The sequence below is a fragment of the Zootoca vivipara genome, chromosome 11 (genome assembly GCF_963506605.1).
Source record: "Zootoca vivipara chromosome 11, rZooViv1.1, whole genome shotgun sequence".
Lineage (NCBI taxonomy): Eukaryota > Metazoa > Chordata > Lepidosauria > Squamata > Lacertidae > Zootoca > Zootoca vivipara.
The window spans coordinates 50,554,307-50,578,706 of NC_083286.1; the positions used below are offsets into that span (position 1 = coordinate 50,554,307).

General features: G+C 42.8%; 1 protein-coding gene across 3 annotated transcripts; it reads left to right on the top strand.

Annotated features, from left to right (window-relative positions):
• On the top strand, positions 1-23,899 carry TXNL1 (thioredoxin like 1). Of its 3 annotated transcripts, XM_035100681.2 has the most exons (9): positions 1-182; positions 1,869-1,945; positions 8,030-8,126; positions 10,979-11,152; positions 13,453-13,575; positions 13,789-13,858; positions 14,791-14,963; positions 16,366-16,470; positions 23,632-23,899. In XM_035100681.2, exons 2-9 carry the CDS (start codon positions 1,875-1,877, stop codon positions 23,659-23,661), a joined length of 843 nt encoding a protein of 280 aa, XP_034956572.1. In that variant the 5' UTR covers positions 1-182; positions 1,869-1,874; the 3' UTR covers positions 23,662-23,899. The 3 variants fall into 3 exon arrangements, with proteins under 3 accessions (XP_034956572.1, XP_034956571.1, XP_034956570.1); XM_035100680.2 differs by lacking the exons at positions 1,869-1,945; positions 23,632-23,899 and adding an exon at positions 19,689-21,592; XM_035100679.2 differs by lacking the exon at positions 1,869-1,945 and having other exon boundaries at positions 2-182.
• Positions 23,900-24,400: the final 501 nt, after the last annotated feature.

Consider the following 24,400-nt stretch of genomic DNA (forward strand, 5'->3'; position numbering starts at 1 on the left):
CTCGCCCCGCCCCGCCCGCGCTCATTTTCTTCCCGCGGTGACTTTGCACTTACCGGGTGCGTTGCTGTCGCCGCCGCCGCTAGGATGGTTGGGGTGAAGGTGATCGCCAACGACGCGGACTTCCAGAGCGAGCTCAGCGCCGCCGGCTCCCGGCTAGTCGTGGGCAAGTTCACCATGAGGGGGTGAGTAGGCAGGGCCCCTTCGGGGACCCTCCGCACGTTCACACGAGCGGACACGCACACGTGTACGGCTCCCTCTCTGAGGGAAGAGGGGCTCCCCTCCTCCCCCCCGGCCCCTCACAAGGGTCCCCGGAAAGACGTTATCCTCATTGTATCACCACATTCAGGTTTCAGGTCCGAGGTTGTTCCTGTTTATGGGATGTTGTTTGGGGGTGGGGGGTGTTGCTGCTGTTGGCTTTCTGTATCTTTATTTTAGGTTTCCCTGCGATTCCTGTAGGAAACTGCTCGGTTCTGTTTTGCGCAATATATATATACACACACACACACACACACACACACACACACATACTTTTTTTGTTTCTGGCTACTTTTGCTACGTTGTAGCTATGAATTCTATTTGTTTTAAACCGCCTGGAACGGTTTGATGAAGGCATACAAATAAATGTGTAGGCATGTATTTGTTTTATTTGTTTTGTAAGGTGTATATACTGCTTGTTTAAAAAACAAAATTCAAAGCAGCTTACAAGAAAGATAAGATGCTAAAACCCAGGGAATTATTTTTTTAACAACATACAAAAGTTAAAATACTGAAATAAATAACAATTAATTCATATTTCTAAGATTGCCCATTCATATTATTTAAAAGGCAAATATGTTAACCAGTTGTAATGAATCCAGTGACTTGGGCAGCTAGCATGCCTCCCCCCTGGGATCTGAAGCAAAATTCTCTGAGGCTATATACTATGGTTCCTTTTTCTTTGCACAGCAAATGATTTCTTTTCCTAAGCACACAATTATTATTATTAATAATAATAATAATACCCCGCCCATCTGGCTGAGTTTCGCCTGCCACTCTGGACGGCTTTCAACAAATAACAAAATACATTAAAATATCACAGATTAAAGACTTCCCTAAACAGGGCTGCCTTCAGGTGTTTTCTAAATGTCAGGTAGTTGTTTATCTCCTTGACCTCCGATGGGAGGGCATTCTACAGGGCGGGCGCCACTACCAAGAAGGACCTCTGCCTGGTTCCCTGTAGCTTTGCTTCTCTCAAGTCTGGGTAGCCAAGCAGACCAAACTTCTCTCAGTGAGGGAACCGCCAGAAGACCCTCGGCACTGGATCTCAGTGTCCGGGCTGAACAATGGGGGTGGATACGCTCCTTCAGGTATATAGGACCGAGGCCCTATAAGTAAGGCCCATTCAGGTCAGTGGGACTTACTCATAGGTAAGTGGGTTACAAAGTTGCAGCAGGAGGGTGTGACAGTAGAGAAAGCATATTGTCCATTACAAACGATGAGAATAGATCTTGAGGTAGGGGCAGATGTACTTCAGGGTTGTTTTTTGCGCTGTTTTGTGACTAAACCCTGGAGGTGCACGAACTGGAGCTAAGTGGAAAATAGTGGCTGGGAGTGACATAACATAGTTTTAATATTAAGGCTCAAAGTGCCTTTCAGTGCATGTTTAGTCCAGTAATTGATTTTATTTCCAGAAGTCTCATTGCAAACAAGTTCATTGCTAGTTCTCCTGTTGTCCATATCTTGCGAGGACAGTTCTCTCTCGCCCACTTTCCTGACAAGATCTGAAGTGAACAAGAAGCCATCGATATACTGTATTCTGATTTTTGTCTGGGTCTGATTTCACTAGTCTCACCAATTATCACCCTTCTTTTTAATTCACTTTCTAAAAGAACATAATGAAGCAACAGGTTCAGAAGCAGGAAGAAGCCCTATTTGAATATGGTGTTCAGAATGCTAGTGTCAACAGGTGAGAGTTCTGTGGAATAGTCCTCACAACTTGAACCCCTTTCAGGGCTACTTCACACTTTACAAAATTTCTGTGAGGAACAGTGTGCAGCCGGCCTTTACATAGTCACTGTTAGCTCATGCGTTGCAAGCTCAGAGCACCCTCCATGCACGTATAGCAAGCTTGCCACCATCACAGCCAAGTTGTGTGACAGCAAGGGAACAGCATGTAATTTCCTGTGCAAAACCAGAGTTTTGTGGCATGACCCATATAGGGAGCAGTTGGGGGTGAAGGGAGAGGGAACAGCTTTTCAGAGCTACCTACCCCAGTAAGCACATAGTTGAAATGGTATGCACTGTCATTGATTTATTTACTCTGCCTTTTAGGGCAAGCCCTCCCAAGCCATATAGCAATAAAAAAATGCAGCCATTGAACAAACAGCATAAAGCAGACAAAACAATCTCTAGGGGTCCAGCAATAAAATCAGTACAAAGACTTGGCGGAATTTTTAAAAAAGACCTTCTGGTTTGCTTAAAGCCTGCAAGAGGGAGGGCTAAGCAGTGCTTTTGGGTGACAGGATTTCCACAAAGAGATATCTTTACATCTGCTGGGCTCTGCTTCAGAGTTCTAGCATGAGCTGTTGTTTCTCTGTAGAGTCATCAGCATTCCCCAGATCCGTCATTACAACTTTGTCTTTCTCTGGGAACTAAACCAGTGGGTTTCAGTGATATCCTGTGACTAATTGCTGTACTTCCTGCTTTGGAAAGGAATGCTCCTTTTGCAGTGAGTAGGAGATATTTTTAGGAGCAATTCTAAAGGTGAAATCCTGGATTCATTCTCTGGTTTGAGAGAAAATTGCAGTACGCATCACGGTAAACCATAGTTATCACTAACTTGGAAAGTGGAGGAATAAAGAGTATATATGCCTGTGAGGGAGAGCAGCTACAGACAGCCTCCTCCCATCCTGAGCACAAGCTCATCTCCCAGCGCCAGTGTGAGCGGGGAGGCGGATGTCTCTAGCGGGGAATCAGGAAGTAGAAGGCACAGCTCAGGTGGGGTAGCAGAGCCACTGCTCCGCTCAGGAGAGGAAATGGGAAGCAGGGAAAGCGCGACCAGAAGACCGCTCCCGCCGACCCCGGAATTGCGCAAAAAGCGCCGGGGGCGGAGATTCAATGTTCCCAGGCTACGTTGTTGGAGGAAAACGCGGGAATCTCCATTCGGAGGTTCTGACCCAGACTGACAACATGTACATAGTACTGACTCTGCACTGTAAATAGTTTGCACTGAATAAAAGCATGGAAAGGCAACGTCATGAGGAGTCTTTACTCTAGAGTAGCTGCTACCGCCCCTGTGACAATGCCCAAGGGTAGAGGAGGACCATGTGTGTTTGTAGGAGTTCCCAGTTGCAAAACTATCGTTTGGTGATTAGAAATAGGACACTTGAATAGATATGATTCATTGTTGGTGTGATGTTATAGAACAGTACACAGTCCAAAGTTGTCTGTTTGGTTGGGATTATAACCTCACACAGGGTAGTCTAAGGACTGGGAAATGTTCTTTGGCATGGGAAAACTAAGTGAAAAGGGAGCGCAAAGAAGTTTGGTCCTGAGGAAAAAGGAATGCTACAGACATGGGGTTGAATAAAGGTGCTGCAAAGGACGCGGGTGGTGTTGTGGGTTAAACCACAGAGCCCAGGGCTTGTCAATCAGAAGGTCGGCGGTTTGAATCCCTGCGACGGGGTGAGCTCCCATTGTTCGGTCCCTGCTCCTGTCAACCTAGCAGTTCAAAAGCACAAAGTGCAAGTAGATAAATACGCACAGCTCTGGCGGGAAGGTAAACAGCGCTTCCGTGCTCTGCTCTGGTTCACCAGAAGTGGCTTAGTCATGCTGGCCACATGACCTGGAAGCTGTGCGCCGGCTAGTAAAGCGAGATAAGCGGCACAACCCCAGAGTCACCCGCAACTGGACCTAACAGTCAGGGGTCCCTTTACCTTTACCTTTTAAAGGACTTGAAACAAAACATCACATGAGACCCATCAACAGAAGTAAGATCCGCTGTGCATTACAAAGAAGGAGCATGTGGGCAATTGGTTACCTAGGCCTTGTCATGGCAATTTGGGCAGTTGTGGTTTCTGCTATTGTTGCAACTCGAGCCAATCAGCATTGATGGGTGTGAGTTAGAGAAATCTTCACTTATTTATTTAAATCGGACAACCAACTGTTGGGTTGCAGATGTCTAGTTATTGATTTAATGCTTGTTCATTTGCTGGCAGTCTATGTAAAAGGCAGAAGGGAATAGCAGCTATTACTGGGTGTATCAGTCAGGGTGGGGCAACTTCAGTAGGACCCGAAGAAATAATATCACAAGTAGTATGTCTACTGACACTGGTACTGGATGTATTTCTGAACAGCTGAAGAGCTGGACGCTAGCCCTGTAATAAGTTTTGGAAAGTTGTAAGGTGCCACATGCATGCACTTTATCTTAACTGGGATTGAACCTGATCAGAACTCATTTGGTACCAGCTTTTGCCATGTTGCTTGAGAGCAAGCTAACCAGCAATAGTACTGGTTAGCTGAGCATTATTGGCCATGTGAGAGAGCTCATTCATTCAGTTTTAAAAATTGGTAAGGTGGACTGAAAGGATGGCTAAACTGGTAGCTAGGGTCTGAATTTGCCTCGTGCTGGTCCTTTTTTATATTCACTAGATTTTGATTGGACTTGTAGAAATATTATTTTGTTGCCCCATTAACACCCACATTTCATCGTGAAATTATTGGAGGTATCTGTTGGCTTCTAATCAGTTTTTGAATGAAAATAGGATAGAGCTACTATCACCTGCTATTTGACGATATTAGGCCACAGTCAGATTTTGTAAGAAGCCTAGAAGATGGTGGTACCCAGCTTCCTTCGCTGAATCATCATATCCTCTGATAGTGGTGTCCCTACCATGGTGTCTCCCTACCATAGCCATGGTGTCTTGTGTGACAATTTTTGATGATTTCTCCCGGAGGCTATCCCTGGGGGTCCTGAACAAGATTCAAGAAGAACTTTTGTATTTCTTGACAGTTCCTTATGTTAACTACATCATAATAGCTTGGCCTTCATAATGGTTAACTGTATTAAAGTACTTGGTCATTATTCGATCGTGATTGTCTGGTCAAACAACAACAACAACAATTTATTATTTATGCCCCACCCATCTGGCTGGGTTTCCCCAGCCACTCTCGGTGGCTCACAGCACATAAGAAATAGTAAAACATCAGACATTAAAAAATTTCCCAGTACAGAATTGCCTTCAGCTAACTTTGTGGGTTTTTTGTCAATCGTCTCACCCTCCACTCGTTTTTTTTTCTCCCCCCCCCCCCAACTTGGACCCGTTCTGTTGTGACTACAGGAATAGATTTCCATTTTAATCAGTATAATTCTGTCCTCCCTGATTCCACTATGTAAATAAGTGCCAACTCACAGAATACTTATGTCTTGCCTACAATAAGTTCTAGAGCAGGCATCCCCAAACTGTGGCCCTCCAGATGTTTTGGCCTACAACTCCCATGATCCCTAGCTAACAAGACCAGTGGTTGGGGAAGATGGGAATTGTAGTCCAAAACATCTGGAGGGCCACAGTTTGAGGATGCCTGTTCTAGAGGGAGAAGCCAGAATTGTGATCAAGCCCTGTAAAGATTGAGAATTCGTCCTAAATCCCCTTATTAACTGATGTGAAGTTTTCAGAGCTGTCTCTTTGGTTATGCCCTATTGCAGTATTGAACTGTTTTGATTGGTAATTTTCTGTAGCAAAGTCATTTTCTCTGCAGTCAGCTTTTACAGTGGAAAATCAGTGGGACATCATTGGTGTCATCCACTGGCAGAGAAACTGTTGACAGACATACTGAAAATGACTAAGCTTATTATCCTGACCTACAGAGGTCTGTATAGACCTAGTAGTCTGGGGTAATTGAAATTCTCTAATGCTGCTAGCAATAAAATTTAAACACAGACATAAGTGCTAGTTGTAACCAAATTGCCCCTTTCCCAAATAATGGTTTGTATACTTGAGCAGAGAGAAAGCCATTGTAAATAAGGAATTAAAAGTGGGGAAGCAATGAGAAGTGATGGTGCTGTATTGCTTTTTTCTGCTGATGGGAGAACATATTTTGCTCAAGCTGTGTTTTCCATACAATTCCCTTCTCATGCCAGTCAGTTTGATAAGACGCCTTTGGGACAGACTGAGGTGTTTCAAGGTCAGTGTAATTGTGCCATCCTGCTGAGATGCTTTGTTGATGGATGGTTTCGTTTCTAATGTTACGGCTCTGCATTTTTACTATTGTTGTATTTTTACATAGCCTGTAAATATACTGGATGAATAGATGAACAGCAGATTCAAAGTTGATTAAGCAATAAACAAATAAAATTGTGTTCTTGTCGAATTATTGAAGCTGCTCGTGATGTTTTTCCTGCACTTTTACTTTTCTCCCTCCTCAAAGTGGATAGATTACAACATAGGCACATTTCTTTGCTGACTTCAGGGGAGGGGGAAATTACCATTTTTCTCTTTTTTTATGTGGTCAGGTCTGCACAGTTGTTTGTATTCAGGAATGTGAAGTAGGGACATAAAATATTGGAATGGTGTGTATGGATCCCCCACCTTGGCAGCTGCCAGCATAAAAATAATTTCCCTTACTCTTGAGTTGTCAGCGTATTGATTAGAGTCTGGGGAGACCAGAAGCAATACAAGTCTTTCACACTCTTTCTGCTTTCCTCTGAAGCACGGCAGAAGATGAGCTATCCACTCTTCCCTCCCGCTGAATTCTCTGTGCAAACCGGATGACTTTGGGAGGAGAGGGAGGGAATTGGTGCCATTCACAAATAATGGGTTGCTCAGTTAAGTGGAGCCCAAATCTGTGGCTCCTTGACACTGGAAATGTGAACCCAACATGGAGAGAAATATTTCATACTCGTTCCCACAGTAAATCAGAGATGCAGTGTTGATGTAAATGTGCGTGCAAAATGGGCCAGAGAAATATTCGTATGTGGGGGGGGTGTGAGAGAAGATGCAAATTGTCACAACTCCTTTCCTATGCTTGCTTTTGTAAGTCTTGAAATGAGGCAAAAGGTGCTGTGTTGTACTCTCCAGAGAGCAATATATTTTAATAAGCAAGAAATATTACATCACTAGAAAGCTGGATGTTTACTTACAGCTTGGGGAGTATTCTTTATGAGAACCATTAAGTTCTCATGGTTTTCTAGTTACCTATAGTCCCCGAGCACTGTGGAGTATACAAATTAAGAGATGTGTTTCTAATGCCAAGCTTCGAGACAGTTTTCTACGAAAGGGCAATCACTGTGGGATTGCAATTGAGTAGAAAAGGATTTTGCTTTACATAGGCTAACCTGTATGCTTTCATTATGCATTTTGCTGAGAAAGGATGATGTAGTCAAGTTGACTTGAAAAAGTATCGGATATCCATCTCCTCGGTCTGAAGCTAGATGTTTTGGGGATTGCATGTAGCCAGTGCCAAAAGCAGAAGCCCTGCATCTCCTCTAGGGCTGGGCGATATAGCAATAGTCCAAATCATGGTATCAGTTTCATTTTTGACTTGGCAATATAGCACAAATTGTGGTGTGTGTGTGTGCTATGCAAAAATCACAATGTGGGGAAAACTGAAGCCAGCCAATCCTTATTTCAGATGTTGTAATATATCAGTATATGTTTAGTTGATGATATATCACAGAGTTGTAAACCAGATATCTCCCAGGCCTAATCTCCTTCCCTGTAACATCTAGCAAGCTAAAACACATGTTGTGACTTAGGGTGGCAATGAAACTTGCAATGCTGCTATCAGCAGCCAAAGAAAATGGGAGAGAAGGCTAGGTGCATAATGGTGGTTTATTTTACACCCCACTTTCCTTAAGCAGAGCTTGATGGATGTCAGTTCATACTACTGGAGGGAAGAAGAGATGGCAGCGTCAGGGTTGCTGTTCTCAGTACCAGCCACACAATCTCTGTTATCCTTAGCTTTAGCCTGCCTTACCATGTGAATACCAAGGGGGCTGCAGTTACCTAAGTGGAAGTGCTGATGTGTGTTGTCCTTTTCTTTCCCCTGACAGATGTGGCCCATGTTTAAGGATAGCCCCTGCTTTCAACGCTCTGAGCAATAAATATCCCCAAGCGACATTTTTAGAAGTTGATGTGCATCAATGCCAGGTGAGTAGTTTTTGTGTATGTGTGCATCAGCATGTGTCAGTGAACAAGATTTAACTTCTGCAGGTGTATTTTTTTTGATATGTGGGGTATAAATGCAGTCCAGAAATAAAATAAATACATGTTTTTTCTAAAAGCCTGTTGACAATCAGTGGGTATACCAGAGGAGAAATAGGCTGTAGATTATCCTCTAAAAGGCAAGGTTGGCATTTATCAGGAGGGGAATGCCATGTAAAGGTGTAAGGGTTAAGTTTTATAAGCCTACTGCTGCTCATGTTACAGTGGTACCTCGGTTTACGAACGCAATTGGTTCCGGGGAGCCGGTTGCTCCCCGAGCAGTCTGTAAACGGAGCGTCTCTTCTGCGCGTGCACGAAGTGCTGATAGAGCGCTTCTGCACGCTGCAGAACCCGGATGTAAGCACTTCCGGGTCCGCGGCGTTTGGAAACCAATCGATCGCAAACCGCAGCTATCGTAAACCGAGGTACTACTGTATTGGCAAGAATTTGAGTTATATGTTGGTAGAGTTTAAGTTTGCTGCTGTGGGTGGATGTACATTCAGCTGTAGACAGATCTATCCATGATAACCATTTTAACTCGGTGGTTGAAAACAAGCTGTCATGTGATGGATGCAATGATCCCATGGTAAATTGGGTCATTTAAATTTTATTTCTTTATTTGAATGTTGTGGTTATATTTATCTGTAGTCCACCAGTTTGCCTATCTATACCAATTTGCCTATCTATACCAATGTTTGAATCCAATATTGGCCAGATATAATGAACGTTCGGGGCTTTCTCCTAACTTTTGTGATTTCTCCACTGAGATGCAGAGAAGGTGACATAAAACTCCAACCAAATATTAATCGGATTGTATTGCCAAATTTAGAAAAAAAATACAGAGTTGACAGAGCTGGATCCAGAAGGGACCCCCAAACTGTGAAGCTGCTCCTTCAGGGGGAGTGCAACCCCACCCAGGGCAGGCAATTGACTGATTTCTCAGGCACAGAAACTACTTACCCATAGTGCCTCCATGTTGCCAGGATTCTAGCTCAGCTTGTTTTCCTTAAGCATTTCACCACTGCATCCAGACAATGGCTGAGGGATTGTGCTGCTTCCTAATTCAGATCTTTTTAGAGTACGACACAAATCTTAAATAATCAATATTACGAGGGTTAGGAATAGAAAGTTCTGCGGAGGTGACATTTTATTATGTGTGACTGCAGTGGATAGAAAGGTTCAATTCAGCTGGCCTTTTGAGTGACTTCGCTTCAACCCTCTGCAAGCAATGCTACATTTTTCAGCTATTAACTTGAAGCCTGGTAGTATTTAATGTCAAATTCTGGTTTCCTAGTGTTGTATAATTTGGCTACTTTGAATGTATTTGGTTGGTTCTTTCTGGTATAGACATTAAATTCATCCAATAAAAGGCTTTTTAACTATGCAGAAGTATTGTTGGCATTTAACAATGCAAGTTGTACCGTAAGGTTTACATTATTAAATTTAAGCCATTCAAAAGCTGTTGTTCATTCACTCTTTTATGAACTAACAGTATCTTGGGTACATAGTAATAGGAGTCTTATCCTTATTCTCAGTAAAGTTATAAAACTTTGAAAAATGTCATTTGGTGCAGTTTAATCTCTGGTGCTTTTAACTTAGTGCATGGAGTCTGAAGAAAGTAAATACAGTGTTCTTTCCCTAGTTGTGCAGGAGAAAGCTGGCTCTAATAGTCCTTGGCTAAGGCTTAAGTCTGTATCTCATCTCATGTGCAAAAACAAGATTACATATATAGGAATCCTGGCCACATCTAAAAGTGCATGGAAAGATAGTGATAGGATCATAATGCGCTTCACTTTTGTGAGGGGAAGACATTCAGAGAGCTTTTAAGTGTCGTCTTTGTCTTTCAACAGTGGATATGTGACTCCTGCTTGTCAACTTTTTCACAGTGCTTTCAAAACTGCTGCAAAATTTGACACTTGGCCAGTTCAGATGTAAACTACGTGGCTTAATAAATCATGGCATATTAAGAATTAGTGTTTCCCTTTGCTCCTCCCTTGCACATCATCTTCAGTGTTCCTATTGGGGTTTATTAAATTGAGATCATTATGTCTGAACCAGCCCAATGGCTCAATTTAGACATCATGCCTAAACGATGGCTTGAGCTTACAAATAATATGCAACAGGTAAACAGTGTTTTAGCTGCTCTTCTGTGTTACTTTCTCCATGCTCAGATTCATGTCATCACTCCCATCCTTATGGTGCAGCCACCTCTGGAAGTGGAGCAATGGTCATAAGCAGAGTTTGTCATTTCAGACATCTCATCAAACCGTAGTTTGTAAAATCATGCTTTCATAACTGCAGTTCTGAACTGAGCAAATGTACCAATATCTTTTACATACATGCCATGAGAAGCTTCATTTTATGTTAGCCTTTAGCACATGCTACCAAAAGGACAGTCGTACCTCGTGTTACGTTTGCTTCACGTTGCGGCTTTTCAGGTTACGAACGCGGCAAACCCGGAAATGTTTACTTCCGGGTTCGCCACACGGAGAAGCAATCTGCGCACTTTGCGCATGCGCAGAAGTGATCTATTGCGCAGTAGCGGCGCTCTACTTACAGACTTTTCGGTGTGCAAAGTGGAGGTACCACTGTATTAAAAAGTCATCATGAACACCTTTTTCTCTGTTAGGGAACAACATAGAAAATCATATTTCCAATTAGCACTATTTTTGCATGTAAGCACCAGACATGTTGCTGCTGATGTTTATGTGGGTGACCTGGGATGATTGGTACTCTTTTGTTCATTAAATATTAAAATCTTGCTACACATTGCTAACCGTTGACTTCTCAAATGCTAGGGAACAGCTGCAACCAATAATATATCGGCAACCCCAACGTTTCTTTTCTTCCGGAGCAAAGTGCGCATCGACCAGTATCAAGGTGCCGACGCTGGTGGATTGGAAGAGAAAATCAAACAGCACCTAGAAAATGATCCTGGAAATAATGAGGATGCCGATATTCCAAAAGGATACGTATGTATATTTTATCTGAATACTATTCTAGTGGATTATTATCTGCGCAGTACTGAAAGATATGCATTCGAAAGGATCCAGAGGATCAGGATGGAGCTTCCATGCGGGTGCAAAAGCTCTTCCCATGATCTGGGACTTCTGAGGGTCCCCTTTCCACTGCAGTCCCTCCTTGCTCTCCTCCCTCCTCCCCTTAAATAATGCTTCTGGAAGTTAGAACTTCACCTCCATCCCGGGCAGCCTCTGTTGCATCAGGAGGGAGGGAGAGATACAGAATGTATTGATGCATTTGAAAGTTAAGAGTACTTTTTGAATCCTGGCCCAGATTAATGATAGAATTTTGAATTTCTCCCTCTCTCTCTCTCACTCTCTCCCTCTCTCTCTCTCACTCTCTCTCTCTCCCTCCCTCTCTCTCTCTCTCTCCATCCCTCTGCTCCTCCTCTCTCTCTTATACACACCCAAACACACTGAGCTCTCTTTCTGTTGCTACTCTTGCTGCACATGCAAAGTCTTTATAGCTTGTGCTCACAACAGGCCTCTGTTGTCCAGCAGCTGTGGAAAGAGGAAATGCTATGTTAGGGATTATTAGGAAGAGGATTGAAAATAAAACTGGTGGTAACATAATACCTTTATATGAACATATGGTGCATATACAGACCTGCATACAGTTTCAGTAGCAGCACAGGTTATTGAAGACCTGGAAAATGTTCAAAAAAGGGTACTAAAATATGTAGTGTTGCTTGGTGTCTAGGGAGCACATGACCCTCAAAATACAAATCCCCTTTGTGGTGGTTTTTGGGGAAAAAACACCACATTCTCTTGGTTATGGATTCTGCCCTGAAGACCTGGAAACAGTTTTCCCCAAGGCACATGAAAAGCAAAAGTGGTCAGTGAAGGGGGGGAAATACCAAATCCAGAGCAAGTCCACATAGCTATTGGATCAGCCAAAATGTCTTAAATCATGTGCAGGTGTTTGAGTTCTCTAGAACTTTTAATTGGGGCAAGATCCTTCACTAAGCAGGAGGGTGGTTTGGAGTGGAGGGGAGTTTTAAAAACTTTTAGCCCAGATCTTGAAGTCTTGAGACCAGAATTTCTAATCATCTTTTTGTCAAACACCACCTTCAAGATTTTACCTTGACTTAAGAGAAAATAGCTCTATTGCGCTCTCTCTCTCTCTCTCTCTCTCAACCATCTTTCATTGTTGAGCTTATACCTTGGGGCTCCTGAATGTTGCAAATCAGGGTTTGTCTGACAGCTGGAGTGACACACACATGTAAATGAGAAGCTTAATGTGACAAAACACTCCACTGGAGCTGTCATCTTTATGACAGTTTCTGAGCAACATTTGATATAATATTCCTCTTAAAAGGGGTCAGCTTTTGCATCCTGCCCAAAATATTAATACAACCTCTGACAGAGTACAGTGTTCAATATTTCAGCCAAGTGCCAGCACAGCTAATAGTTCAGTAGCTCAACAAAAGCACACCCAGCTGCTGCAGTGCTGTCATGGTTTGTTTTCCAAATTAGCAAATGCAATCCATTAGACTTTGCTGGGAAACAGCATGTGCTAACCTAGAATTATGTTAAATACAAGAATGCACCTCTTTTGAGATGACTGCCCAGTTTACTGTTTCAGCTGAATCCCCCCCCCCCCCGGTAAATAACCCCGGGAATATAGGCCACTTGCATTTGCACTAATTCAGATTTACAAATGTTGCCTTTACTGCTGTGTTCATTGCGTCTAGTGTGAATGCAAATAGTTAAGCAAATAGTTTACTGTAATAAACAGTTGTAGCAGCTTTGACTTCCAAAGAGGCAAGCAATTCCATCTTTTGATTCTAAAGCTTTTCCAAAGTGAAGGATTGCAGAATTATACTTGGACTGTCTTTTCAATTAGGTAAATAGATTCCCCCTCCTTTGGTGTTTATATTTGTTTTTGTTATTTCATGTGTTCTGTTTATAAACTGTCGTCTTGCCAAATCACTCATTGTAATTTACAACACAAATCAACATACAGCAGCCTTCTCCAACCAGGTGCCCTCCAGGTGTCTTGGGCTACAACTCCCATCCCAGCCAGCATGGCCAATGGTCAGGAATGGTTGGAGTTGTCCAAAATATGTGGAGGGCACCAGGTTTGAACCTGGGATAAGGGATGAGAAAACAGGGCAGGTAGGAAAGAGAAGGGATGATCAATCTGTATGGAAAAACAAGTGCCGCTTGTTTTTGCACGTTTATCCCGCTGTAAATGTCTTATAAATGTATAGCCCAGCCAGGTGATCATTGTCACTGTCTCTTACTTCTAGATGGATTTGATGCCATTTGTTAATAAAGCTGGCTGTGAATGCCTTAACGAAAGTGATGAACACGGGTTTGATAACTGTTTACGTAAAGACTCTACCTTCCTGGAATCAGACTGTGACGAACAGGTATTTTGCCTTCCAGAGAATATTGCATCATACTATCAAAAGGACGAAGGTGTTCTTTTGGCCAGAATGGTACTCCCATTTGTATGCATGTTTAAAATCTGGGGTCTAAGTTGGTGGTGACCATCTGGGAAAGAGTAGCATTCTAAATCCATGTGAGGTGGGTCAATGCATTTGAGATCCCTCATATATATTTTTCTTTTGCTCTCTCCACAGCTGCTTATTACGGTAGCTTTTAACCAGCCTGTCAAGCTTTATTCTATGAAGTTCCAAGGGCCCGATAATGGTGAGTAAAAAGATTTCCTCTTTCAAGAGAAGCCATCTATGCATGCAGCCGCTGTTGATTTTAAAAATACAAAGCACAAGGCACAGGTTCCCTGATTGCGGCCGTGTTCTCTGCTCTCTTAAAGTCTTAAAGTCTGGACCTGGCCATCAAGCACATTGCTGCCATACCATCAAGTTTCTGCAAATGCACTACCGGCAGTGCAAAACTTTGCGAAACAAACTGGCTATTCCGGTTTTGAGACCGCTGGTATATTTCCAAGAATCTGGATTTGCGAAATTAGGTGTTGTGTCACTTTTGTCAGGTGACATGTCAGCTTAGCTATCTTTTGGCATCATTGTTCTGAAAACCACGGTTGCTAATAATACTAATTTCTATTGCACCTATTTAAATTGGGTGTGGTACATATATTGAAATGAAGGCATGAGCTCTGCCCTGAAAAGGCTAGGGACACACTCCTCAGCAATATGAATGGAGTCCATTTAACCTTCTCCCCAGTTGAGGTTGGAATTGTGCTATGTATAGTCACACTAATGCTCTAGCCTGCTAAGGGTGAATTTTTGAATGTTCCCCATAACACGTAAAAGTCATACAGCCTGTAGCAACCTTCCCCAGCTCCCATCATCCCTGACCATTGACCATGGTGGCTTGGGCTGATGGGAATTGAAAGTCCTACAACTTCTGGAGACTGGAGAAGACTGGCAGCCCTTACTAACTAAGTAAAGTAATAAAATTTAAGTGAGTGATGTGCTTGCTTCCGATAGAAGACTCTTTGCCTTGGGGTGCAGATTGGACATAATAATTTGCCTGTCTCGATTCTTCTGAATCTACATAATTTTGGTATACAGAAGAACTTCCAAATACTGTCAAGTATATAAAATAATGTTTTGGGTGTTTTTTTTTAAAGAGTCAGTGGCATTTTTTTTTAATTGCAGGTCAAGGTCCAAAGTATATAAAAGTGTTTATCAACCTCCCTCGATCAATGGATTTTGAAGAGGCAGAAAGAAGCGAACCCACTCAGGCCCTGGAGTTAACGCCAGATGATATCAAAGAAGACAGTATTATCCCACTCCGCTATGTAAAGTTTCAGAATGTTAACAGTGTAACTGTGAGTATAAACCTTCCAATTCATTCCTGGTTAACAGAATCCTATGACATAACAAAAGGATGACTCCAAAGCATGGTAGATCCACCAATAACTTTTGCCACTTCCACCATAGTTTTAATGCAGTGAAGCCGAACTATGCTCCCCCCCCCTTGCCTCTTAGATACAAGAACTGGTAGGGATGCGAGCCTGGAATATTCAGGCTTGCCAGACCCAGCTCCTGTCAAGCTTGAGAGAGAGGAAAGCAAAGTGAAGATGGGTCTGGGCAGACAAAATCACTCTTTTGCAAGCAGCAGCAAAAATACCTTTTGTTTTGTTGACTAGTAAGAAAACCTGTTCCGGTCTCATGCAACCTATTTTCATCTGTTGTTTCCAAGAGGCTTATTTGAAAGTCTAGTTTTTTACCTTGATATCTACTTGTTACTTTGACTTGGTAGCCATATTGTAGTAATACAGTGGTACCTCGGTTTGCAAACTTAATCCATTCCAGAAGCCCCTTCTTAAACCAAATCCGTTCTTAAACCGAGGCGCACTTTCCCTAATGAGGCCTCCCACCGCCAGTGCCCTTCCACCGTTCGGATTCCGTTCTTAGACCGAGGTAAAGTTCGCAAATCAGGACACTACTTCCGGTTTTGTGGAGTTCGTAAACAGGAGTGTTCTTAAACCGAGGTACCACTGCACTCATCACTAGTTCCCCCAGTACCTCCTCCAAAGTCTTATTTGGCCCTTCAGCAGAGGTTGGGAAGGAGGCAGGGGTCTTCTTTATTTGCACTGAGGTTTGCAGGAGGTCAGGACCGTCAGGATTCTTCTCACACTTATTTTTTTCAAACCTCAGTGCAAATGCAGGCTCAGAGGAGGGATTGCTTACTAAATAGGCATCGTTCTCACCAGATGGCAAGGGCACTTGGCTCCAGCAAGCTTAGAAGTGGATTTGGTGACTCACTCTTCTGGCCAGAATGTGGTGACATCCTTTAACTGCCTGGTTCAAGCTCCACCATGGGCTTGAATCCTATCATTTAGTTAATACAACCGAAACATTTTCTATTAACAAACTTGAAGGGGTAGACTAGTCAGGCCTGTCCATCTTCCCTTCCCTTTGCTTTTCCCTGCACTTCAAATAAGTTGACTTTTTGTGGGCTATTGTAACTCAGTATAGCGGATGCTCAGGTTGCAAACGTGATCCGTGCGGGAGGCACGTTCGCAATCTGCAGGGCCACATCTGCACACGCACGGGTCGCGATTTGATGCTTTGCGCATGCGCGATCTAGCGCTTCTGCGCATGCGCCGAAACCCGGAAGTAATCCATTCTGGTGCTTCCAGGTTCGGTGCAGTATGCAACCTGAAAATGCACAACTTGAAGCATCTGTAACCCGAGGTATGACTGTACTGATCTTTTCCATTTCAGGTATTTGTCCAGTCCAATCAAGGTGATGAGGAAACAACGAGAATTTCATATTTCACATTTATTGGAACACCAGTCCAAGCAACAAACATGAATGATTTTAAGCGGGTATGTTCAAATCTGTCTTTAAAATTGGAGACTGGATTGCAGTTTTTAAAAGCTGCAAGGGACAGTGTTAGCTGAACAGCTCCCCATAACTGTAATATATTGTGAGTTCTGACTCTTCAAAGATCTTCCATTCCCACTACAACTGATATAGCCTTTTCGCTTTAAAAAAATAATGAAGAGTGGAATTTGTCTTGGGTATTCTGCCTTTGATTTTTATGAAGTGTCCAAAGAATGCACGGTTGCTTTAAAACGTTTGCAGAGCCAAATGACCTCTTAAGCCGGGGTTTTCCAGAATTGGTTGCTTTATCTCCAAGAGGCCAGAGTTGAGAGGAGAGGGAGAAGACAACTAGGAAATGGCATCTAGCCTACTTTTCTATGGTAGTGAATATGAAGCCATGTTCAGATAAATACGAAAACTGGTTTTCTGTATAAAAAACATAGGTCTTCATGCATGATGTTATTCTGCCTCCAGTTCTGTAATGGCAAAATACAAGAAGCTCTGCTGGACAGTAGCAATGGAGAGTATAAAAAGTCAGCAACACAACTGGAGGCATAAGTGATTCATGTTAGTCTTTTGATCTTTAGAAGCCCTGCTTAGGTACTCTATACTTTCTCAGCGTTTCCCAAGCTGGTGTTTTCCAGATGTTTTCAACTATACCTTCCACCACCCCTGACCATTGGCCATGCCTCATGGGGCTGATGGGAGTTATAGATCAAAACCTCTATAGGACATTAGATTGAGGAGACTGCTGTAAAGGGTAGCAGTCTGTTTCTCCTCCAGATTCTTAGCTTGTGCTGTAAACCCACAGATGTGATAAATAATACTGGGCTGACAACAAGTGTGCCAACTACCTAAAAGACAATGTTGCAAGGCAGAGGAAAATGGGTCTCACCTTGTTAATTAATTAGCCTATACCAGATGTGGAGAACCTTTGGGATTCCAAATGCTTTTGAACTAAAACTCCTTCCAGCCCCAACAAGCATGGCCCAGTGCTGTAGGTGAGCAACATCTGGAGGGCCAAAGATTCCCCACACCCACCCCATATAGTGCAATTTAGATGAGGCTTTTGAAAGGAAACAAGATGTGATAGGGGCATTTTTGGGAATCCCTGACTTAAGAAGTGCATTTAAATATTGCAAATGTGCATGGTATTTTGTATGCGGAAATGTTCGGAGCAAAGGAAACTCTTTGCACAGAAAACTTGATCATTTGTCCCAAGTGATCAAGGTTGACTTGAGTTGTTGTGCGTTGCCCACAAAAACTTCTTAACCGTTTATGGTGTGTTTTTGTCTTCATGTTTGTCTGCCTAGTAAATATTCTATACTCCGTGTCAGGACCATCAAAAGAGCTTTTTCAGATACTGGGCAAAAGTAGGAGAAATGTGTTAGCAATAGGTGTTCTGGGTACTGTAAGACAGAGCACAATAATAAAATAGAAGAGCTTTGGGTAGCCAGTAGGAGAACAGATGCAATGGAAAACAGGGATCCTGTACTTTTCGTAGGTGTGTGAAAATAATAGATTTTATTGGATGCAGCTTGTCATGCAAGAGAGAGAAAACCTGTACCTACTAAAATTATTACTTCTGTGTATCCTAAAAGGCAAAGAGCCTTGTCCTGATGACAGTAGAATTATCTATCTGATCACTGACAGTGCAATTCTATACGTGTCCACTCAAAACTTCCTGTAGATTTCAGTGCGGGAGAACTGTATAGGATTGCACCCTAAATTGTTGTAGTGAAAAATAATATATATTGGTTATCTAAACTGTAGTTTTTATGTGCACATACTGAGATAAATTGGGGTGTTGATGGTCCATTATTAAATAAACAATACTGAATATTTAAAGATAAGTTTTGCAAGTTACTCCAAAGTTTTTAAAGGCAGGGATGGAACTAAACCCAGATTTTTAAAAGAGGTCCATTCCTTTTTAGCAACTTAAGTTAAATGTGCATTGGAAAAGAAGGGGGTGCTGCTGCTCCTGCAAAGTGTTGCCCAGCATTCTTCCACGGAAAACTCGTTTCTCTAGACAAGCTTGTCTTAGTGGATGAGCTAGCTTGCCTGGAGTGTTCCTGGTGTGGCCCCCCACCTTGCTTCAGCAGTGGTGGCATCTGTGGTTCTGAGGATGGAGGCCTGATGCTATTGCTGAGAAGATAGACCTAGCAGAGAAGTATCTGTCATTATTGGTGCTATGATGGTGGAAGAGGAGCTGAGAGAGCTCTCTGAATCGGAAGTGGTGAATAACGACTGAGGAGTACTCCTGGGAATGGTGACTAGATGAGAAGCCATTGGAGACCAGACAGAGCCATCAAGCTGCCATTTCCCCCTCCAGCCATAGAGATATGCAACACTACGATATAGCTTAGCATCTATACGTAGAAGATTTGAATTGCCTCCAAAGTTCCAGAGCAAAAGCTTGGCTACATGGCATGCATGAAAATTCGGGACAAGGAACATCAGACCATCATTCTGTGTTCACCTTGAGAATGGGGTACCTTGGAAAATGCAAGACCAGCTTTATCATATCATTAATGCAATGGAAGGAAGGACTTCAACTTACAGGTGTATTCAGAATAGCAAGGAAAACTGATACTTTATAGCCCTTTATTCCCCCTCCCCACAGAGGAGATCTATAACTTCTCCAAACTTCTGCTCCCTCAAAATAGCTTCCCTAGCTAATATCTATTAACTTCTCCCCCTCTTGCTTTAATTGGAACGTAGCGTAGACTAAAAGGCAATTGAAAATATGACTTAAATTACACTGCCTGAAGTAACACCTAGGAGCTTTCATTTTTATTGTTGTAAGTTCTTCCATTGCTACCATAGTATTAAGTGAAGTCTGGGAATGCTTTGCTTGCTGCATGTGTTGTTCAAACTTTGCAGGCTTAAAATGCAGAGACTTGTGCGGGAAGACAGAGAGAGGGAGAGGAGAGCAAACTTTGCTGCTTAGGTCAGAGTAAGGCTGGGCATGACCTGTCTCTTCTTTTTCGTTTGCATATATTTCATTGCTGATTTGAAATGTCAGGTGTTAGGTTAAGTCCATATTTGGGGGGGGGGCAGAGCTCCTGCCACTCCCTTTAGCTTGGAGGACATCCAGGGGGTGCAGTTGCATGAGATACGCAGCCAGCTTTTCTGTGGCATGGCGCTTCCATCCCTTCCTGTTCCCTTCCTACGGTTTTTCCTTTGCTTCGTTATAACGCTCTGTTTCATTACTTTTCAGCATTTCCCTGGCCCAAAGAAATAAAAATGCAGAAGATATCTGTTTCTAAAATGGTCTTTCCTCACACCGCCCCTTTCCCCTGCTCCTTCCGCTCATCTAGCACCTGCCTTCTCCTTTCCATCGCTTGAGGCACCATCACATCCTGCTCTGTGACGGTTTTCCTGGGTCTCTTTCCTTTTTTTATCCCTCTTTCTCATGGACTTCTCTTGGTTTTTAATATACCATTTTTAATATATATCTATAAATCTTCTTTTGCACATCGTTTTTGTCCCACCCACCCCAAAAAACCCATCTCATTCTGTTATTAGCTGCTTCAGAAATTAACCTGACAGCACATTATTTGCACCTTTGCATTCTGTATTCCCTGTGAGTAACGGAGTTGGAAGAGGTCTGCTGTGTTCTCAACTGGAACTCTAGTCTGGGTAACCTGTGGCTAAAGTTTTCCTGATAGGGATTTCTTTCCAGCACCTGTACGGTGGTACCTCTACTTACGAATAACTCTACTTACGAATGTTTCTACTTACGAATGGAGCTCCATCCGCCATCTTGGATGCAGTTTAGATAGGATTTTTTCTACTTACGAATTTTTAGATAGGGTTGCTTCGACTTACGAATTTTTTCTCCCAATGCATTCCTATGGGATTCGACTTACAAATTTTATCGACTTACAAATGTGCGTTCGGAACGCATTAAATTCATAAGTAGAGGTACCACTGTACTTCCTTGAAGACTCTTCAAGGCAAGGAGGTTTTTCAGTCTCTCAAGATTGAGCTGCCCTCTAATTATTTGTATGAAGCTGCCTCAAACAGAATCACCATGGGGGTCTTCTATGCCAGTGTTGTCCGCTCTTGCACCAGCTCTCCAAGATAATCGTGCAGAGAAGATCCAGGCAGTGAAACGGCGATGCAACATGTTAACCGTGTGCTCTGTCACTTGTGTCATGGGCCCCCTTCAAGGCAACCTGTGCCCTACATTACATAATCTGGACCGATGGTTCAATCCGCTGAGAGCCAGTTTTGCAGCTGTGTGTTTTGAAATACGATTGTGTGAAAACTGGAAAGGGAGGCTCCATCTTAGGGTTCACACTCCCGCTTCAAATATGACTGAGCAATTTAGATCTTATCTGTGTTGGACACATTCAAGTAATGAAAAATGAGGTGGTATCTTGGCTAGAGTACTGCAATGGCGACAGCTGCCTTATCAATGCTGCCTTCTTAATCTAATGAGGAAGAGTGAGCCCATTTCCTTGCTGAAAGAATCCTGCATTGTACATCCCCTGAGTGTGGCCGTTTTCTTCTGCCATTCGTCATCTGGAAATGCATTGTGCTCTGTGGCGTGGGGACAGTATACGGCTAAAAGATGCATTGTAGCAAAATTGGGCAGGGTTATAAGGCATAGGGCATAAATCTGCCCACTTTTGAGTGTACAGCCAGTGTACAAGTTAATCCTTAACCAAATAAAGCAGTCAAGGGACCTCCAGTCACCCACCTGAATGAAATTTGCCCCATATGGAGAATTGAGTTTTTCTGTGAAGTGCACAGTTAATAAGAAGCAGAAAGTGTGCCAGGAATAATGAAGTATTTCAAGAGGCATTGCTCTGTTGTGTTTGAATTATCTTATTAGTCTCATGGTTGGAAATTGTTGGTGTAAAGTTGGGGGTATAAATATGCTAACAAAGCGTCAATATCAAAAATATTTAATTTTTCAGGTAATACACATGGGGCACTTGAGCATTTGAGCATTTCCCCCTCTGAATGGTATAGATGCATACAAATTATTATTTTTTAATGGTTGCTCCACCTCTGCTAACATTATAATTGTCTAATTTCTGGATGTACCTACTTAATCCAAACCTGTAGCGTTTTGCTTTAAGCGCTACCGAAGAATAAATATTTCTCTCTCGCCTTTCTTGGATTTAGTTTGCCTGTTTATAACATGCTTAATTAAATCTTAATTTGGTTGGTTGTGTGTGTTTTTTCACTCAGTGTTGTTTTGTGAGATAATAATTTTACATTGGCCTCTGCGTTTGTGAATCAATTATCTGCATGTCACTATGTAGGATGATCCTTATCCCACAAGGGTAGAATAGCCTTAAGTTCCACCCCCTTGAAAAGTGTGGAGCCATCATTACTTAAAGTGTGACTCCTCATAGTATTGACCAGCCTTCCCCAGCTTGATGCCCTCCATATATTCTAGACTATTAACTTCCATCAGTCTTGGCCATCGTCCCATCATCTTAATGACTAGGACTGATGGGAGTTGGGGGGGTCCACCACATCTGGAGGGCACCAGCTTGGGGAAGGGTGCTCTTGACCATGAGCTAAGATCCTTGATATCACTGGTGGGTTAGAGATGTTGCACTTGAGAGTCTATCATCATCATCTGAACACCTCTGTGCTTTAAAAAAAGAAAAGAAAATGCCTTCTTAAATGCACAATATGCTAAGTGAGACGAGACCTGTAGAATTAATATAAGCAGTACACCAGCCAAGCAGTTGCTAGTCTCCCTCTCAACAAAACACAAGAATGTTTACTATGGGATAGATCTGAAACACTGTTTATTTTCTCTTCTTCAGCCTGATATTCTGAAACAGTCGGCAGCAATAAAAAGTCCACATGTATTTTGTCGCTAACATGGTGACCAAGGATTGTATCTTACGTTCAGTGCCAGCGCAAGGGCTCTTGTGCAACGGCATTTCGTTGGTTCAGAACCTTTTGCCCGTGGAACAAGCCGTGCCACTCAATGGCCTTGAACTTAGCACTACATTTGATACAACCCCAAGGGTTTTTACTTTTGCTTACGTAGAAACCTGTTACTTGCTTTAAAATGTAATTTTGTTGGCCTTGCCACACAAAAAAGAAAATGGATTTATAGGTAGACCACATACCAAATGGAAGGCATGTCTGCTTAGTTTGCATTGTGATACTAAGACCTTTTAGAACTTGCCGATTTAAGTTTCCAATGCGTAACCTCCTAACAATGCGTACTCAGAAGTAACTCTACATTATTTCAATAGGGTTTTCTGCCTGTAAGTACGCTTAGGCTTAAAGGCAGAGAAACTGATTCTGTTCCTCTCTGAGCTGCTGCAATCCTGCATTCCCAGGAGGAAGCCTTGGGGCGTCAAACCGCTGTATGTGCCACCAGTAGGAAATGCTGTGAAGTTTGGAGGTGTATTGTGAGTTTGCACACTGGTAATGGCAGCATATGCTGTTCCGGCCATTTTCATGCCAAAATCCCACCCTGCTGCCTTAGAATTCAGTGCACAGAAACCCCATCATTCCAGAAATCTAGTCAATATCGACAAGTTGGCTCTCCCTGTAGTTGGTGTGTTGCATACTTGACAGATTTATTTCTGGTGGATCAGCTCAGGTAGACCCATTTAAACTTGATGGGATTCTTGGGAAGCTGATACGACACAGCAATATCGTTACATCATACTTTACTCAGCCTACTCTCGGTTTCATAACATTATAGGACATTTAGAGATAGTGGTTTAGCTACAAGCATCTGAACAAGGTCACAAGTAGGCAAGTTTCTTGGATGGCCCCCCTACCCTATGCAGTTCAACTTTGGTATGAACATGTGGGGATTGTATTGCAGTCAGTATTTGAATAAGACCTTGCTTTATTGGCTGAGTGCATACTAAAAGCTATCCCATTTGATCCCCTGATCATTTTATCACTGGCTAAATTTGGTTTGCAAGAGGCACAGGGAACTGGCGGCCCTCCAGATGTTGGCTCATCAGCCCCAGCCAGTCAAGGGTGGTGAAAGTTGCAATCTAGCAAGAATTAGAGGGCCAGAAGTTCCCTGTCGCTGGTTTACAAGATCCCTCTCCCACTGGTGCTAGAATGCATGTTGGGGGAGTCTCTAGAAGACTTGCTGTTTGGAATCGGTTCCCTTTTTTATTTGCCTAAGTTCTAACTCCACTTTTCTCTCTTCTCAGGTCGTAGGCAAGAAAGGAGAGAGCCACTAAAGTATGAGGAAAATGCTGGGAAGGGCCTTATTACAATCAACATGGGATCTTCACATTTATTTCTAGCTCCTGGGAAATTGCTTGAGTGTAGCCAGAGAGACTGTCAGTCTGTTCCACTATAATACCATTACAAATAAATCACTGCATTTTTGTTAATACAGGATTTCATTAAAAAAAAGTCTTTTCTGTTGTAATCTTGGGTCATAAATTTGTAAATAAAATCCATTAATTTTGCCAAGTTGTTTAGTGCAAGATTCGCTGTATTACTTTGAAGGTGGAAACTGGATTCGCGCCGCCTCTAATTTAAATATATATGTTTTGCCAAAAATGTTTAAATAATCCTCCATTTCCCCAGTCTCTGTTTTTAGAGATGGTTTTTATTCGAAGGGATTGAGGCATCTTGGTTCGTCTGAATTCCCGGCACACTTCCGTAGATCTTTGTCAACTGTCAAAGTAGCTCGCTTGGAAAACAAAGGGCTTCAGGGTGTGGGGCCAAGGCCCCTTTGACCCCTTCCCAAGGTGACCTGCCAACAAATCCCATTGACACAAGGGCTTCTCTGCAGGTGGCATTTCCAAGGCTAGGTGGCCACAGATTTGGCCCGAAGGGTTTCCAGTTGCCAACCCTTATCAGGTTTAATAATAGATGCATTTGTCCCGGTGCTTGTATTGAACTGTACGTGTTCATTGAAAAAGACCTGAAGGATCTCTAACATGTTTTACACAAAGGTTGGTTTTGCTG

Coding starts and splice junctions, on each gene's coding strand:
- TXNL1 (XM_035100679.2), top strand. CDS start 85: ATGGTTGGGGTGAAGGTGATCGCCAACGACGCGGACTTCCAGAGCGAG. Junction 183..8,029: donor GGCAAGTTCACCATGAGGGG/GTGAGTAGGCAG, acceptor TTCCCCTGACAG/ATGTGGCCCATGTTTAAGGA. Junction 8,127..10,978: donor TTGATGTGCATCAATGCCAG/GTGAGTAGTTTT, acceptor CTCAAATGCTAG/GGAACAGCTGCAACCAATAA.